The sequence below is a fragment of the Bos mutus genome, chromosome 11 (assembly GCF_027580195.1).
Source record: "Bos mutus isolate GX-2022 chromosome 11, NWIPB_WYAK_1.1, whole genome shotgun sequence".
Lineage (NCBI taxonomy): Eukaryota > Metazoa > Chordata > Mammalia > Artiodactyla > Bovidae > Bos > Bos mutus.
In genome coordinates, this window is record NC_091627.1 from 79,386,897 (window position 1) to 79,404,622 (window position 17,726).

Consider the following 17,726-nt stretch of genomic DNA (forward strand, 5'->3'; position numbering starts at 1 on the left):
AATTCATATAAAATTTTGAAATAAAAATAAAAATCTGTTACAGTCATAACTATTCTTTTTCCACATTTATAACCAGTACCCACACAGGCAGTGACAGAGTGGAGAGAAAAAGGTGCTTAACAAGAAAATGATTGTCTGCTGAACAAAAAACAGAAGATTGCATTTTGTTTGACCAATACTTGGACTTAAAAACAGAGAAAGAAAGAGAGCAAGAGAGGAAAAAGGAGAGAGCGCAACAAAAGGCGAGAAACATTTGCTATTTCCCTCTGGAGGAGTTCTTTTTTCTTTTTTCTTTTTTTTTTTTTACAAATTCCGAACGGAGATGGCGGGTTTTTTTTCTTCTCTTTTTGTCTGTTTTGCTTTTGTCGTCTTGTCATCGTGGTGGCGGTCGGTTTTTGTATAGTCGACTCTTTTTTAATCGTTTTTAACTAGGGAGTATTTTCCCAGATACAAATAAATCGTCATGCAGGTGGGGTGCCGGGTCCGTGGGAACCGAAAGGAGAAGCGGTGCTTGTCCTAGAAAGTATACAATTGTCACCTCTTTTATGCTGTCTGCCCGCCGTATCAGCGCTTGTGACTGTCTGTTGGCTGTCGCGGTCCTTTGGGGTGGCCGTGGTGGTAGATGGTGGTTGGGAGTTGTTGATGGTTTGCGTTTAACTTGTTATTTTTCTTGGTTTTTATATATTTTTGGCTGGAGTGGAAGTGTGTGTGTATTTAGGTGTGTGTATGATTGTGTATCCTGATTTCGGTTTGTTCTGGGGGTGGAGGAGGAAGAGGAGGCAGTCAAGGAGGAGGAGGGGAAGGAGCGGGGAGAGGGGAGGAGGGCGGCCTTGGGTATCATACATCACATTCCGAGTCGCTGGAGGTTACCGAGAGGATGGAGGTGCCGGTGTCCGCGCGCTCCGTCAGGCTCGACACGCTGGTGGTGGGGCTGGCCGCTGTGGACGGCGACTCTGCTGAGCCGTGCGTGGGGCATCCGGGCTCGGCCAGCGAGCGCATGCCGCTCGGTCCAATGGCCTGGTGCTGGAGCCTGCGGGAGACAGAAAACGGCGCACGCCCTGACACAGCGGCCCCAAGACCCGGTTCCGACAAGCCTCCATCCCAAGCCCGCGCCGCCGGGAGCCGGGCCTGCCGCCCCCGTGCTACTCCGCCTTCCCCAACCCAGTGGCCTTCGCCACCGCCCCCGATTCCGCTCTCTACGCTCATCCCCCTCCTGCTACGCCTAGCTGACCCCGAGCGCAGCAAAGCGTCCCCCAGCGCGGTCTGGGCTCCCGTCTCCCTTTCCCCGGGGTTCTCTGGGGTCTCCCAAAGCTTCCTAAATCATGGCGGGCCTCGGAGGAAGAGGTACAACCCCAGGCCGGCCGCCTGGGGAGGCCTGGGCGCTTGCTGTGAAAGAGGCCCAGCCCCAAAGGGGCAGAAGTCAGGGAGAGGCAGGATGTTTCTACTTCCCCAGCCCCTGGGACTCTTCAGACTCAGTTGGCTGTCCCTGGAGCAGACAGGTCCCCTCCCTGACTCCTGCCTCAGCTCCCCCAAGCACAAGTCCAGAGCTGCAGGATGCTCGCCCGCTGGAGATCTTCCCGTGGAGGACCGCTTGGCTTTGCTCTCTGGATCCCTGAGCAGAGCGCAAGATCGGGGGAAGAGAAAATGGTGAAGCTGGGAGCAGAAAAGCGGGGGAAGAGGAGCGAGAGAGAAAGTGGGCGACAGAGGAGGCAGGAGGAGACTGTAGAGCCGTCTTTGGCTGCCCCTTCACCCCTCCAGGCTGCCGGTACCTAGTGTCTCTGGAGTTCTCCCCACAAGGAGGCCTTCCCCTGGTCCTGGGCGCTGCCCTCATCGGACGAAAAATTGGCTCCACAGGCATGGGTGAGAGGGCCAAAGGTTCAGGCCTGGGCCACCTAAACCGGAAAACACTCCCTCCCTCCAGGGATTCACACCCAACCCGCAGCCCTGGCAGCTGTCAGCAGCTGCGGCCTGGCTCCCTGCAGTGCATTAGGCCAGGGCACACCCAGGCAGGCCCGGGATACAGGCTTTCCCTAGGGGTTTCACCCAACTCTCTCCTTCCCCAGTGTCTCTCCACTTTATTTTTCTCCCTACTTCCCCCAGGCCCAGCTCTGCTGACAGGTCAAGCCCAGTGCAACTTTGTGACTTTGTGGCCAACTTGCTGGGGCAGCAAGGCAACTTCTGTTTCTGCTTATTCCCTAACTTAGTGGACCAACGGCATGTTCCTTGGCTAAGGCAGGAGGGCTGCACCGACACCCACGGCCCCTCCACTCCCAGCCTGGTTCTCCAGTTGCTGGTCAGACAACTTGCAACGCCTTGGGAACAGGCCTGCTGCACGGTGGCCACCCCGGCCTTTCCCCTTTGTGGCAGGGACCCAGTTCAATTTCCTCTCCCAGACGTTCGTGGATTCCTCCCAGGGTTTTTGCAGTGCGTGGAAGTAAAAGCCAGGTGGCAAGGAGCTCTTTCCTTCCTTCCCTGTCTGCAGGCTCCAGTGGAGCCCAGAGCCGGATCCCGGGCTGATAAGGCTGGTGCGGGTGCAGCGCGGGGCTAAGGCTCCCAAGGACCCAACCCAGAGGTTATGGACACTCAGGACCTCATACACTCTCCACACTGACAAGAGCCCCTTCGGGGCAAAAACAGCCCATACGTCCACGCTCGCCCTTCTTCCGCGCTCCCATGCAAGCGGAAACTTTCTCCAAACTGACCAAGAGGTCTAGGCTTCTCGTGCGCTCGGCAGCCGCTCGCCTCCTGCCTCCTGTCCGCTCACGCCTCTTTTCCATCCATCTCCCCCTCCCCGTCCCCGGAGATGGTAGCCAGGCCGCGGGGTCCCCGCCACTGACCTGTTCTTGGCCGCCGCGGCGCGGTCGCGCTGTCTCCGGTTCTTAAACCAGTTGCCTACTTGTGTGGGAGTGAGGCCGGTGGCCTGCGCCAGTTCGCGTTTCTTGCTGGGGTTGGGGTAGGGGTCCTGCAGGTACCACTCCCGCAGCAGGCTCCGAGTCCGCTCCTTGAAGCAATGCGTCTTCTGCTCGCCGTCCCAGATGGTGCGCGGCAGCGGGAACTTCTTGCGCACGCGGTACTTGTCCACCGGGCCGAGCGGGCGGCCGCGCAGCTTCTCGGCCTCCTGGTAGTGCGCCTCGAGCCACATGGCCTGCAGCTTGCCGTGAGACTCCTTGGTGAACTTGTGGTTCTCCAGGATGTGGTAAAGGTCGCGGAAGTTGCCCGTGTGGAAAGCGACCACGGCGCGCGCGCGCAGGATCGACTCGTGCTTGTTGATGGCCTCGCACGCCCCGGGGGCCACGGGCAGCGACCAGAGGAAGCGGCCCAGCCGCTCGATGTCGCCCGTCTCCTCCAGCGTCTCGCAGACGCTGGCCACCTGCTCCGGCGAGAAGTTGAGGGTGGGCAGCTGGAACATGGACAACTCTTCCGGGGGGGCCCTGGAGCCGCCGCCGCCGCCGCCTCCCGCTCCGCCAGCACCGCCGCCTCCCACACCGTTCCCGCCGCCGCCGCCGCCGCCGCCTCCCGAGCCGTTCCCGCCGCCGCTACTCGCCAGAAGTAGGGAGCGGTGGTGAGAATCGGCGAAGTTTGGCAACAAGAAGTGGGAGGAATAGAGGTCTAGGGGGGAGCGGAATACCATGGACTGACCTGAGAGGAGAGGAGAAAATTCAGGGAGAGGAAGAGAGAGGGGAGGAAGAGGAGGAGAGGGGCGATGGGGACGAGGAGGAGGGAGAGGAGAGGGGGGAGGCGGAGGAGGGAAGGAGGGGGGAGCAGGAGGAGGGGGAGGAGGAAGGGCGTAAGGGACACCCACACCCCGAACACATCCACACACACACACACCCGCGCAGCCACATAGAGAGGGAGGAAGGAGAGCGGCCCGGTGCGCGCGCGCAGAGAGCGAGCCCGAGACAGAGAGAGGGAGAGGGGGAGAGAGCGAGCGAGAGCCAACCACCGCCGAGTCAAGATTCAGCGATTCCACAGCAATCGCCCTAATGACAACAGCCTCATAATATCTCCCCTAAATCCACAGTGAGTGCAGCATTGAAACATTTTGTTTCGCTTTTCTATTGGTCTGCGGAGTGTCGTTGTAGCGTTGCCACGGCAACCGCTGCCAATCACTGTCAGCCCTGCCAATCAATACCGAGAACGTAAGGACGGTTTTACCACTTAGCCAGAGTGGGGGGGGTGGGGGGAGGGGGAGAGGAGGGAAAAAGGGAGAAGGGGGGAGAAAGAATTTTTTTTTTTTGAATCTTTGCAACTCTTAATCTCACTACTTCCCCTTCTCTTCCTCTCTCTCCTTGTTTCTCACTGTTTCTGAGCTCTTTTCCCCTCTTCCCCAAAGAAGTTGGTCCAGAAAATTTACAAGCCATGGACATACAGTCGTTAAAAGGGATGAGCAATTAAACGGGGGGATTTTGTTGGGAGGTGAGAGGCTCCCCACACTGCATGAAGGCCGGGGGCCAGCCCCCAAGGAGAGGCCGAGGGGCAGCGGAGCCAGCACGGTTTGCACACGGTGTGCACGTCGGGCCGCCTCTTTCTGCCTATGTGAGCACTAATAGTGGCGAGAAAGAAAGGAGAGATGAGATCATGGGGCCCACCGCGCGCCGACCCTGGTTCCGCGGGCTCGGCGCCCCAGGATCTCGAATTTTGGGGAGCATATGGCTCCTGGGAGCCGGATCTCAGGACCCAGGGCTCAGGAGGCCACTCTGGCCTCCCTAGTCTGAAATCTTCAGCCACATTTACCCCCAACTTCCTCTGCATTGAATCTGGTTTCTCTTTAATTCTGTTTCCAGTCAAGGAGCCTTGATTTCCCCTATTGCCTTATATTTTTAAATAGCAGTAGAAACAACAGTACCCTTTCCATCATAAAAGGCGGCCCACCTCTTTGTTTTCCCCCAGGTTTCAGCTGCCTCCCTAGGAGTGGTGGAGAAGGTTGGGTCGAGACAACTGAAAGCCCTCTTCCCCTTCCCAAGATGCCCGGTAGCCCCACAACCCCCAAGGGGCTAGTGGATCTGGCTACCAACCCCAGAAGGCACTCAAACTTTGGAGGCTGCCCTGAAGAAGCAAGCAGGCCTGAAAATTGCTTGTTTGCTCACATAGTAAAGAAAAAAAAAAAAAAATCCATGTAACATCATAAGCCTAAAACAAACCCCAAAAGGCCCATGACATGAAGAGAGCCCTCCCTCCCCCTGGCCACTGCAACCTCCAGGCCAGGCATGGGTTTTATTCTAAGGTATGTTGCGTTAAAGAACATGTAATCAGCATCTTGAGCCGGGCCTCCCTTTGTGAGGCTTCTGTAACTAGGGAAGTGTGATTTACGCAGATTTGTCGGGGTCAGTGATGTCTTTCCCCTAAGCACTGTGTATATTTAGACAGGACTCGGTTTGGTGTTAAAAAGTGTATATTTTGAATGAGTTCACACACAGTAGCCAACAATGCCCACATTGTCGGCCCGTGTACAACGTGTATTGAAAACGCAGCGTCCAGACTTCAACTAATCTGCCCTCAATAAAGCTGAAATAATTATCCTAAGCTGCCTTTCCAGAAGAAAAATCATTGAGGAATTCAAAACTTTTTTTCTTTAAAAAAAAAAAAAGGATCTTTTCTACATTCCGATGCAGATCTGGGGGTGAGGCACTGAGACCAACACCACTTTGCAGATCTCAAAGAGGAAGGCGAGAAAGACAGACTGTGAGAGAATTTAAATAGGAAACCTAACGCTACTAGGGCTGTAAGTGTCCCAGCCCCTAAACCCCTAGTTCTGGCCTCCTTAGGCCTTGACTCCCCCAACACCAGGCTTCCCGGGTGAGACATGCAAGCTGCTTTGGAGGCTCCACTGCAGCTGGGAGGCTGTGGGCTGAGCAAAGGGGTAGACGCCGGCCACTCAGCCCCCAGGCAGCTAGGGTCGCTGGTCTTAAACCCGCTGACTGAGGCAGGTTAAATATTCGCCCAAAGGGAAGACCTGCCAAGCCCCACTTTGTGGGGCTCCATGTATCTCTCCCCTCCGTGAATCTTCCTCCCGTCCGAGTCCTTTTCTGCTCAGCTGAGAAGCTCTAGGCGGTCGCTCACTGCGGGCCCAGAAAGAGCCCTAAGGTTGGGACACAAAAACAGACACTTCATCTTTTCTTCCCGACCCTTTCTCTCCTTTCTCTCGTCGGGGAAGGATTATCGGCTGAGGGGTGGGAGGGGGAAGGGGCAGGAGGAGGAAGCGGGGGAGGAAGGAATGAAAAAGGGGAGGGGAGTGGGTATTGTGCCGCGTGTGGGGGGAGAATTCCTACGGGTGGGTTTCCGAATATTGTGTTCAACTTTTTGAAAACAGCTCGTGACCCCGAAACTGCATCCCTGGAACCGAGGACCCAAGGCGCCGGGCGGGCGGGTGAACCCAGCCAGTCCCCTCCCAGTCCCCGCAACCCCGCCTCCGGGTTGGGGCGACCCGGCCTCTCCCCGCCGCTGCTGGGCCAACCCCGGAGGGAGGCAGGGCAGGTGCCGCGGGCTCTGCCGAAAGCGCTGAAATCGAAAACCGTCGCCACTCCAGGAGAATTGAAGCAAGTGGGGCTGAGGTTCAGCTCGGCGGCACCTCTGCCCCTAGCCTCAGCCGGGGAGCCTGCCGAGCCGCCGCACCCCTCCGGCGGCTTGCTGGGTGCAAAGCGGGGCGGAGGGCGACAGCCAGGCGCGCAGCTTTGTGCGCCCGGCCAGGGCCGGGAGCGGCGGGGTGAGCGCGCAGCCCCGGGCTGTCTGAGACTCCCTGCAGAGCCGAGCTCCGAGCCGCCCACCGAGCCCACCCCGCGGTCCCGCAGCTGCCAGCGGCTCTCCGCTACGGCCCGAAGCACCACGCCTGCCGCCGGGAGCCCGTAAGTTGAGAGTCCAGAGAGCTGGGGAGGGAGGCGGGGCGGCTTGTCCGCGGCACGGATGGCTGGACTGGCTCCCGGCCGAGCTGGGAGGACAGACTCGGCAGGATGTCGATCTAAGGTGCTGATGGGAGGTTGGTGGGGAGGTGGAGCGGCAGAGCTTCCCCTCCCAAATTCCTAGACGCTGGCGTTGGGGAGGGATGTTAGGAGAAGGACCTCGGGTTCTGGGGCCCAGGCTGTGTGCCCCGCTGCTATGGGGATCCGAAGTGCTGAGCAGCGTGAGAGCCGGGAGGTGGGCCTGGGGGACGCCTGGAGGAGGTGGCGCGCAGGGGCCTCCTGCTCCCTGGGTCTTTCAGAGAAGGGCGATCTGGATGGCTAGGTCGGCCCGCGGAGTCTCTAGGTGTCTTCTGCTCTCTGGCCGCTCAGACTCCGGGATCTGGGATATGGCACCAGTACAGGCCGAGGTCACAAAATTGTCACCATCGTCTCTGCCTTAATCCTGACCCAGGCGATGAGAAGGACAGCAGCACAGGTGATGAGGGGAGAAAGGGCCTTTGGGCTGGAAGATAGCCTTCTCTTCCCAGGACCTACTGGGCATTTACTTACAAATGTCATTCCCAACCGAGGCAGTCTCAACTCCACCAGAAGAGGTGTCTAAGAGAGTCCCACGCTCTCCTAGTTTCTGTTACCGGCAAAGCCAAGGGGTCTGGAAGCCTCCAAGAGAGGAAGATCCGAGGGCTGGGGCAGCGGCACCCACTTGACCTCGCTCATCTCCATAGGCCAGTTTGTCTTGGGGGGCAACGCTTGTCCGGCCCCCAAGACTTAGGGAGGCGGGAGCTGGCCCGCGGTCTGGGCCTCCCCGCAAGCTGCAAACTGAGGCGCTTGGCGCCGACGGCCAAGGAAGGCGCAGGGGAGCGCAGCACGCAGGCCGGGAGGCCGCGAAGCCCTTCAAGGACCCCGATTACTTTCCTTTGAATGAAAAACAACAACAACAACAACAACTGCTCCCTTCCCGCGCCCCCGCCCCTCCTTAGCCTCCGGGCACCCGCGCTCCGAGTAATTGTCGACCAGGACAGTAAACACAGCTCAGTTGCCTCAACTTTCTCCATACATAAAAGTTCCCGGCGTGCGGGGAAATTTGAATATTTGATCAGCCCCTTTGAGTGACCCTCATTAGCCTGGCGCCCTGCTAAGGCCCCGACATTGCAAGAAAGCTGCTGGGCCCGGCATTTGTATGCCTTGTTAGCGCCGCTTAATGAAGCCGCCCCGACCGCTCAAAGGCGGCCTCCCGGCTGGCGGCGCACACCTCTCGGCACCCCGCTCTGCCTAATGAGCCCCACCGCCCGCCCAAGGCCCCTCTGCCCCCCACATCCTCAAACAAGAAAAGTTTGGCTCTGTCTTGGGCCACCGCACCTCCCACTGCCAGGCCCAGGAGAGTGGGCACAAACAAGGCCTAGGTGGCTGTGGTTACCCAGCCACAAGAGAAGAGGTGGGAGACTTGGGTGGGGGGCCAGGGGATGGTTTGTGGCCTTTGGTTGTAGCCTAAGGAAAGCACTGCCAACATTTCTCAAGAGGGTCAATTTCAAATCAGTCACCCCAGTTCCTTAAAGAACTGCAAGTGGACTAACCTTGGCGTGGCAGAGAGTAGATGCCCGTGGAGGGTCAGCTTTCCATCTCCTTCCTCCTCCAAATTCCTTTGGTCTCCATTGCCCAGGAGGCTGCCTACTTTTTTCTTTTTGCAGAGATCCCGGGTGTAACAGCCAGAACTGATGTGCTAGGGCTTGGAGTTAAGAAGGGGTGGGCACACCATCATTGCTCCCACCATCCACAGACCTCAAGCACAGTCAAATGTTATGATAGTTGACACTAGGAAAGGCAAGGTACCACAGTGCACCCTGTTCTTGTCCCCAATCCTAGTCACGATGTCTCAGATTTTTTTCTTTCATCACACATCGGGTCTCCAGGAGGCCTGAAAAAAAGCACTCTAGGCAAAAGGCCACTCTGCACAGGATCAACTCGCTGCTAGGGTGAGACTAAGACTAAAATAGGCCTGAAGGAGAAAAAGAGAGGGAGAGCTCTGGAAAGAAGGAGGACTAAAGCACCATCTACTTCTTTTCTTGGTGGGGCAAGTGACATTGTTGACCAGCAAATGTCAGGAACCTTGTTAGCAGTTGGGCTTCAGTGCTTTGAAAGAGTAGACTCCTTCCCCTCTCTACCCCCTCTCTCCCCTGATGCCCCTTTCCCTGGACAGTTGTTACTCAAGGCCCCTCCTTGCTCACCCAGCTCTTGGGCTTTTAAGGGTTACTTTTGGGGGGATTAATATACAAAGCTTGGAAAGCAGGTTGCTTTCAGGTCCACACTCTGGGCGTTCTGGAGGTGCCTACCCTCCCCCCACCCCCATGCCCACAATCTCTCAGACACACATGGGCTGGCCAGATTGGTAACCTCTGGAACCCATTCCAGAATGGCCATCTCTAGGAATGAGTGGCTCCATCCAGCTCTCATCCTCTGCCAAAAGGCCAGGTAGGCCTTGGGATAGCACAGCCTTCTGAATCCATCTGGTCTGCTCCTCTTCACTTCTCTCCCCAGCTAAACTGGCATGCTCCGCCCCTTTTTCCATTCCACGACCTCCTAATTCAAGCCCAAACTGATGAGTTTTAGAAATCATCTCTGCCCTGGGCAAGGCAGTGACCGGGGCCTTGATCCATGAAAAGGCCAAAGGTAGGAGCGGGGAGGAGAGGAGTTGAAGCTGTTGGAGAGAAAAGGGGTCCTAAGGCGGAGGGTCTAACTCAGCTCTGTGGCCCCAAGGCCAGGCCCACCAACTGCTCAGGGGAGGAGGCGAGAGGAGGGGGCTAGGAGTCCGCGGGCCTCGGTCGGGACAGGAGGGACCTGAGGCGTCGGCGTGGGGGGCTAGATCCATAGGAGAGGGGCGGGGAGGCGGGGGTCGGGGGAGCGCGCAGGGCGAGGTGGCGGGGGGTGGGGGGGTTGGGGGGGAGGTTTGCGGTCTTTAAGAGCCACACTGCTGGCAGGAGAAGCGCGAGGGGCCGGGTGCTGGTAACGCCTTGACCCCAAGGGGATTTAGCGGGAAGGGAGCGGCCGGGCTCCAGGGGCTTTGTCCCGGGGCAACCAGAGAGGCCGAGGCACAAGAATAAGGAGCGACCGCGTCTTGAAAGGCCGCGAGGAGGCGGCGGCGCTGCTGCTCTTGACTTCTGAGCAGGGCTTAGAAAGCCTGTCCCGGCTTAAGCCGAACTGCGGGTGCTGGGCCCTGAGCGCCGAGTCCGGGGCTCCCAGCTCCCGGCCTCGGAACCGAGGAGGCGTGGGATGAGGGGGACACTGGGGTGGCTAGAGACCTGGCAAAGTTTCTTTTGGCTCTGCAGCCGCCGGACCCTGTTGCCGAGCTGCGAGCCTGACAGGCTGGCTGCGCCAGGCATGGCCAGAGAAATAATTTTCTTTTTCCAACTTGGGCGTTTGGTTTTGTGTGTCCACCACGCGCAGCTCCGGAGCCGGCCGACCCCACATGGATTCTCAACAGGTGGCCAAGTAAGTCCATTTAAGAATTCTGGTTCTAGCACCAGCTCCTCCCCGGGCCCCCTTCCCTTTTCCCCTCCCAGTTCCCCCCCCCCCCGCCCTCCGTGGCAGCCCCGAATTCCTGCTGCTCCTCCCGCGGGCGAAGGCGGGAGGAGGAGGTGAGGGAGGGGCTGAGTGGCGCTCTCTCCCGGGGTCCCTCCGGCTCCCAGCTGCAGCCCAGGACGGCTCCACCCGGGACCCGAGGGCCCGATCACCCTTAGGTCGGTCGTGGGCCTCGGTGCCCCGAGGCGTGTGGGTGGCGGAACGCGCCGCAGCACCTCCAGAGTGTAGCGGGCTGGAAGGGGACCCGGGGGCCCCCGTGGCCGCGCGGCCTTTGTGTGTGTGTGGGGGGGACTGGGGACAGAAACCCACCTATACACCCTCTCTTATAAGAGACCGGGATCCAGCCCCGGGGGAGCACTCGCCAGCTATATACAGTAGCCCGCAGAGGAGCGTCTCAGGGGCCAGGGCTGGGGACAGGGTGGGGGAGGTGGAGAGGGCAGAAGCAGGAGGAGAAGGAAGCAGAGAAAGGCAAAGGCAAGAAATCCGGAGCGTCCGAGTGAAAAGTCAGAAAAATGTCCTCAGAGCGCGCGGGAAACAGGCGCTCGCGCCCGCGGGTGCACATCCTCTCCCTCTCACACACACGCACTCGCACCCACTCCACACAGGTAGCCCACGCACGCGGCCTTGGCAGTGCAGGGTCTCCTGCGCCGGTGCCCCAGCCCAGCCGGGAGGGACTCGCCCTCCTACTCCCTTTCCTCGGCTGCCAAGAACCCCTCCGCCCCTCCAACTTTGCCCCGAGACTGACTGGGGGAGCTGGGAGCACCCCCACCCCTCCCAGGGCTGGGAAGCAGGGAGGATCTTACCTGTGGAAAGGTAAGGGAAGCCAGGAGCAGGAAGCAGCGGCGGATAAATATTCATTAGGAAGTGTGTCTCCTTTTAAACCTCGCGGCGCGCGCTCTGGCTCCTATCTCTCTCCCTCCCTCTGTCCTCTTGTGAGGCTCTCTCCCCCTCTCGCTCAGTCTCCCCCCAACCCCCACCCTTTCCTGCGAAATGCCGGGTGGATCCCTGTCTAGCTAACCTGTTGGGAAGCCTGAGCTGCGGGCAGCGCCTGCACAGCTGTTTGCCTTCGCTCTTGGGGCGCGTGTTCCCCATCCTTCCTCCTTTCGCCCAGCCCCTTACCCCCTCCTAAATTACTACATCATTAGCTTTATTTTCCGGTTGGGGGGGGGGGGGTGGTGGTAACGGCGCAGCCCGATGCACCTCCCCAAAGCAGGGCGAAAAGCCGGCGATTTCAGAAGCTGCCCAACTCCATCTCCACCCAGTGTAGTTTTTTCTTTTCCCTTCTTTTCATCTCCACCTCCACCCTGTACCAGCACTACTCCATCCGGATCCCCGGCTGGGTCGGCAGTGAGACTCCAGGTCTGCAGGTCCAGTGCTCAAGCTTGGGACTTCACCCTGCACTGGACGTGGGGATAGCTCTCCGAGTCCCCCTTTCCCACGTAGGTTTTCTAGGTTGACCCAGTCTGGGCACCTGGGCAGCTTGGAATTCATGATCAAAACCCCGGGGGCGCATAGCAAGACCCTCACCTCTCCAGGCCTCAGGGGCCCCGGGTCTTGGCCCTTTGGCCGAGCCTGGGAGGCTGTATGGAAAGCGGGAGAGAGGTGGCCTCACTTTGGGCGAATGCGCAGGAGACAGGCCGACGCACTGACAACAGCCTTTCACGAACAAACTGACCTGAAGTTAGCCGCGAATACTCATCTTTCTCACACTCACGAGAAAACACATCTACAGGATTCCAGGAACGCACCGGTCCCCGCACCATCCCTGCGAGAACAGCTTCCAGTCGCGTGCTAGCCACCCGCATTCCCATCCCAGCACGCTGGAGACCAGCGCTCCCGCCGGCTTCGGGGACTAGAAGACGCGCGGGCCAGCAAGGCGGCGCCCGGCGGAGGGATACATCGCACGGCGGTCGCGGCACGACCCTGACCACCCTTCTTGGTACCCTTCCTATCCGCTCCAGGCCCTTAGGCCTCTCCAGGGACTCTAAGAGATGGCGTGGCCCTTTAGGGTGCGTGGCGGTGGCAGGGGCTCAGGGTCCGGCATCCGGCTGAGCTTGGAGCGCCGAGGTGGGGGCGGGAGGAGGGGCCGAGGGGGCGGTCCCAGGCCAGCTCCCAGTTACAAATACAGCCGGTCCCCGGAGGAGGCCGAGGAAGAAAGTTTCGCCCCCAAAGACGTAGATTACTCACCCTCGAGGCGCCTGGACTTTCACTGTTGGTTCCTAAAAGGTCCCCAGGATCCCGGGGCGCCCTGATCCAGTTGGTGGCCTGAGTGGAGGGGTGCAGTCGCGAGCCTCTAGGCGACTTCGCGGACTCCCCCACCACTCCCATTTGCCCTGGCCCGGCCAAAATCGACCAAAAGAGATCCCAAAAGCTGTTTCGACCCTTCTCTCCCCTCCCCCCACCCAAGGAACAAGGCGCAGGATCCTCGGAGGATCGCCCTCTTCCTGAAAAGTTAAGATGGGGAGATGTAAGGTGTAAGAGAGGCCTAGAAGGCCCTGGGGCCGGAAAACCTTATTAACCTCGCGCCCCACCTAAAGCCCCGAATTTACACTTGCACACTTCCTCCTCTTCACGCAGACTCAGGGGGTCGCATACGTCGGAGCTCAGGCTTAAAGCTGAGTCACCTGACTGTACACGGAACGTACATGCAGTTGTACCCGAATGCACAGGAGAATTAGAGGAATACTAACAGCAGGATTTGAGGGAGGGGGGAAGAAATGTCCACAGACAGTATTATTTGAATGAACGGGTGCACACCCAGTTGTGCAGATGCAGACAAAAGCCGCAGTGCCCGCGCTCGGAGTGAACCCAGCCACAGGCAGGTGTGCAGGAAGCCACATACAGGGAGAGTGGCTCCAATGAGGATGCGGAACGCGAGGCCAAGGGCTTCCTGCTAGAGAGACGGACGTTGGCTCCCCGAAGGAGAAACTTTGTTAAGCAGACTGGGTGAAATGTTCCAGATCAAGTGCTGGAGACTAGAAAGAGCACCGCATCCACCCCAAAGCCGATCCTTTCACCTTCTTCTAAGCTGGGCTGGAGACCCCCAGAAGAGGGCAATCCAGAAAATATTCATTTTGACCCGGATTATTTATTTGTTATTACTATTGGTTTATGAGATTGGGTTCTGAAGGATAGGGTGGAAAGCATAGACGCCTTCACTCAAAAGCTGGTAGATTTCTAATAGGAACGTTCAGCCCCAACCAGGATTCAAGAAGCCAGGAGGCCCTTATTTTGCCCCCTTGTCTCCCTTTATGCCAAATTTAGTCGTTAAAAAGAGCCTTAGCTAGCTGCATACTCTCCTGCCTTCACCTCCACCCCAATTCCCTTTATATCAAATAAATCCACAAAAGAACACTCCAAAGCAAACTGAATTATTTGGTTTGTTAGACTGATTTTCTTGGTGAGATATTGGCAACTTCTCACTCCCTATTGCTCAGTTCCAAACAGAACCTACTGTCCTGGTCAACTTGGAAGTCAGGAAGGGGGATTCCTAGAGTAGCTCTCCCAAAAGACAAGTGCACAGGCTTGATTGTGGTTTCAGCTTTTTGCCTGCCCCGGTCCCAGTAAACCTTGCAGATAGTAGCCACCATGGTTTTCCTGCAGAAGAGGCTAGCACCCTGGGTGTAATGGTGCCCTTACATCCACTTCACTTCCCTCCCTAAATCTCTCTCTAAAAGTAGAGGGTTCGCTTGGAAAATTCTTTTAGACTAAAATAGGATGGGGAGGGAGGAAGAGGGTTTTCTGGGCTAGCAAGTAGATAACATCCTGCAAGGGGTAGAGGAAGGTTCCTCTTGTGAAAAAGAGATGAGCCATCCTGTAAACCTGGAAGGACAGGTTGAAGCAGATGTAGTTGCCCTAGAAATGTAGAGGGTAGAGTAGGGATCTGAGTAGGAAAGAATGTCTTCCCTTTTGGGGTCAAACACTCTGCCCCTTCTCCCCCTATACTTAATTCCTGGAAATTTTAGCAAGAGTCGTTTTGAACAATAAAGAGTGAATCACTTTAAAGTCTGTTAATGTTTCTTGGAAGGACAGTTTCTTCCAAGACCTTTTTCTTTCTCCAGGTCTGTTTTTCCTTATTCCCTAATAAGGGTCCACCTGCTGTTGTACCTCAGAAGGAGACTGTGACAGAAGGGGTGGGGGTGAATAAAGGGACCATTGCTCCCACACCCGAAGTGTAACTTCCATTCCCTGTAGCTGAGATTCAGGACATGTGGAAGCAAACTCCTTTCCCTTGGGGCATTTCTTTCTCCCCTCTTTGGATAGTTTATTTAGACCAATAATAAATAATTATTGGTCTCTCTCCCAATAATAAATAACAATCAGCATTTTAGAGTTGGAGATGTTGGCTATTACTTACCAATGAATTCTACAAGATTCTCCAAACTCTGCTTGTTTGATTTAGAAAACTCCGGTTACATAGCTAAGCTCATTGCAGCATTTATCACTCAAGCAGAAAAGCAGCTCGTTTTCTCATAGCCCCACATGCCCCATGTACACTCACTGGAGCGAATTTATTTTTCTCTGTGTTTCCTAAACGCCCTTGTCACCGCTGCCCAGCCACCGGGCTCAGGGTAAAACTAGGGAGGTTTGTGACCTCTGGAATGGAGGTGCACTGTGTTGTTAGAGTTTTTTGTTGTGATGAGTTCTTAGCGATCGTGAGCTCCTCTCCCTCCCTCCCTCCCCCGTCCCAGCCTCTCTCTCTTTCTCCCTCTCCTTGGTCCCAAATGAGCCAACTGTAGTTGCACGCGTCTTCCTTACGAGAAACCCGCCGCGCAGATAGAAGCAAACCATTTCCGCTGCCCGGGGCAAAGGGCTGAACTTCGTTGTCCAGTCCAGTGCTGAGGCGGGAAAGTGTGTGTCGGGGGCGGGGGATGTCTATGCGGGTGGGGGAGGGGCAACCATCACTTTCCACAATAAAAATAACCAGATACCCCTTTAATCGCTCCCGTTAACAGTGCCCTTGCGCCAGAGAGACCGTCTCACCTCCAAAGGCGTCTTCACCCCGGAGGGCCCAGGCTTCCAGCCACAGCCCGGCAACACTGGGCCCGCGCGCCCGAGAGGAGGTGCTCCGACGGCAAAAATCCCATACATTTTTAACTACAGTGATTACTAAATTAATAGCAGGCACTAAGACAGATGTCAAAACGTCTTGAAAATGTTTATCTGTGAATAATTGAGAAGGTGGTGGGACGCATTATCTGATTGTGTAATGAAATATGTATGAGGAACAGCTGTTTGCAACAGTCCCCTCCCGCCGCCTCCTCAGCCGGGGCCCTTCTCTTGAAAGCAGAAGTCTCGATGAAGTTGGTTGCCCACTTCCGAACACTTGGGAGCCCTCTGGGCCCCTCTGGGGCTGCTGGCAGAGCTGTGGTTCCAGCGCGCGCCGGGGACAAACTCGCTTCTTGGCGGAGGACATCAACGTGGAGTCACCCCTCGGCCTCGCTCTTTTGGCTTTGGTGGCGGGGTGAGGCTGCCCCGCCGGCCGACCTGGCCTTCGTGCCTTCGGGACTGGCAGCGGGCTTGACTTGCCCGACCCAAGGAGAGCGCGGGCTCCGGCGGCGGCGGAGGCTCGGTCCTGGCTTGCGCCCCCTGAGTGGGGCGGCCTGCTCTAAGGCGAGGGCCTGGAGTCAACGTGGGGTGACGGGGCTCCCAAGGGGGCTTTGTTTGGCGCCGCGGCCACACCGCGAACTTCCTTCCAGCCCCCAGCCGGTCCCCATCCCAAACCCGCGCGTCGGCCCCGTTTGTTTTTCCCAGTCCCACGCCCTCCACCGGCGCGCGCCAACAGTTCTCGGGGCGGCGTCAGCGGCTCGGGGCTGTGGCCGAAGGCAGGCCCGAGTCCCGCTGGGCTCAGCGAGGCGAGCTCCAAACGCGCAAAGCGCGGAGAAGGAGCTCGCGGTCTTTCTGAAATTCTGGGGTAGGGGTCGGTCAGGCCGGGGAGGTGGCCGAATGAGGCGCATGGCCTTGGCGGGAGGCAGAGGCCCAAGTCCTGGTCTCGGAAGGGAGCGGGCGGCCTGCGCCGCCGCCACTCACCCCACTGCCGCCGGGTCCCGTCCCCCTGCCCCAGCCAGGCAGAGAGTGGCAGCGGCACGGGAGTTACACGAGGACTGACCCTCTAGACTTGGACCTTGAACGCGGCGTGGGCAACATTCTAGACCTGTGACCCCTTGTGGGCGTGATGTTTTCTTCTCCGAGTTCCAGGCGCCGCGTATCGCGGCGAAGGGTGCCCTGAGCCCTGTGCTACCCGCGGCCCGCAACCGGGCTATAGGCCAGCCCGCGCCCCCCCCCCCGCCTTTGCGGCCTCCCAACTCTTCGTCCTCCCGAACCTGGCGACCCCGTCATTCGTTCCCGGCGTCCAGCCTTTGGCCCCGCCAGCCCTTCGGGCACCGCCGGCCCTGACCGCTCCGGGGCCGGAGAGCGGAGGAGCTGCGGCTCCAGGGCAGCGAGCGTCTACGAGGATTCCACCCGCTGCCTCTGAGTCGAGATGCGCTCGGGCGTTATTTCTCGGGCGTCCCCCCTTTTACCTAATCCCTATGCTTTTATTCTAATCCCACACATTACGGTTAATCTGTAATGATACCGCTTCGGAGGTACCTGTTGCATGGGAGGCACGGTAATTTGTAGCCTTGGAAACAGTTTCAAATAAAGATTATAAACTGATGTCAACTGTGTTTATTTTCGGCGCAGGGGGGAGCTGGGGGCCTGGCAGGCCCGGGGCGGAGAGGACGGAGTCTGGGGAGAGAAGGACCAAGGCGCGTGGGGCAGAGCCGGGTGGGCAGGAGTCCAGGGGCGGGCGAGCACCAGACCCCGCTCCACTAGCTCCCGTCGGCGCCTGGTGTCTTTTTGAGTTTTTCTTTTTGGGAAATCGTGTGGTCTTAAATCTTGAGGCATAGCGAAAGAGGAACAGTTTGCAAAATTGAGGAAAACTTGGTGAACTTGAACCACTGTGTTTTATGAATTAGCATTCAGCCGGGGCCCTGCGTCTCTTGGAGGGACGTTGAAACCGCTGAGAGCAGAGAAAGCAGAGAAAGGGCGGCTTGCAGGACCCTTCAGCTGCAAGAAGGCAGAGCCGCGTCGGTACCGATCACTCAGCGCTCGGAGCTTCCTCCTCTATTAAACACACCCGCAACTGCAGCAACAACAACCAAAAATTGTTCGCACACCGAAAGCAAAATTAAACATAATTGCTTTTATTTATCTCTTGCTTTTAAATCATTAAAATATTTTTAGTTACATTGTATAAAATAGCATCCACTCTGA

General features: G+C 57.8%; 1 protein-coding gene across 1 annotated transcript; it reads right to left on the reverse strand.

Moving 5' to 3' along the window:
• Positions 1-837: 837 nt before the first annotated feature.
• On the reverse strand, positions 838-3,631 carry SIX3 (SIX homeobox 3). The gene is made up of 2 exons (XM_070380163.1): positions 2,838-3,631; positions 838-1,030 (listed from the first exon to the last, which is right to left on the reverse strand). Exons 1-2 carry the CDS (start codon positions 3,629-3,631, stop codon positions 838-840), a joined length of 987 nt encoding a protein of 328 aa, XP_070236264.1.
• Positions 3,632-17,726: the final 14,095 nt, after the last annotated feature.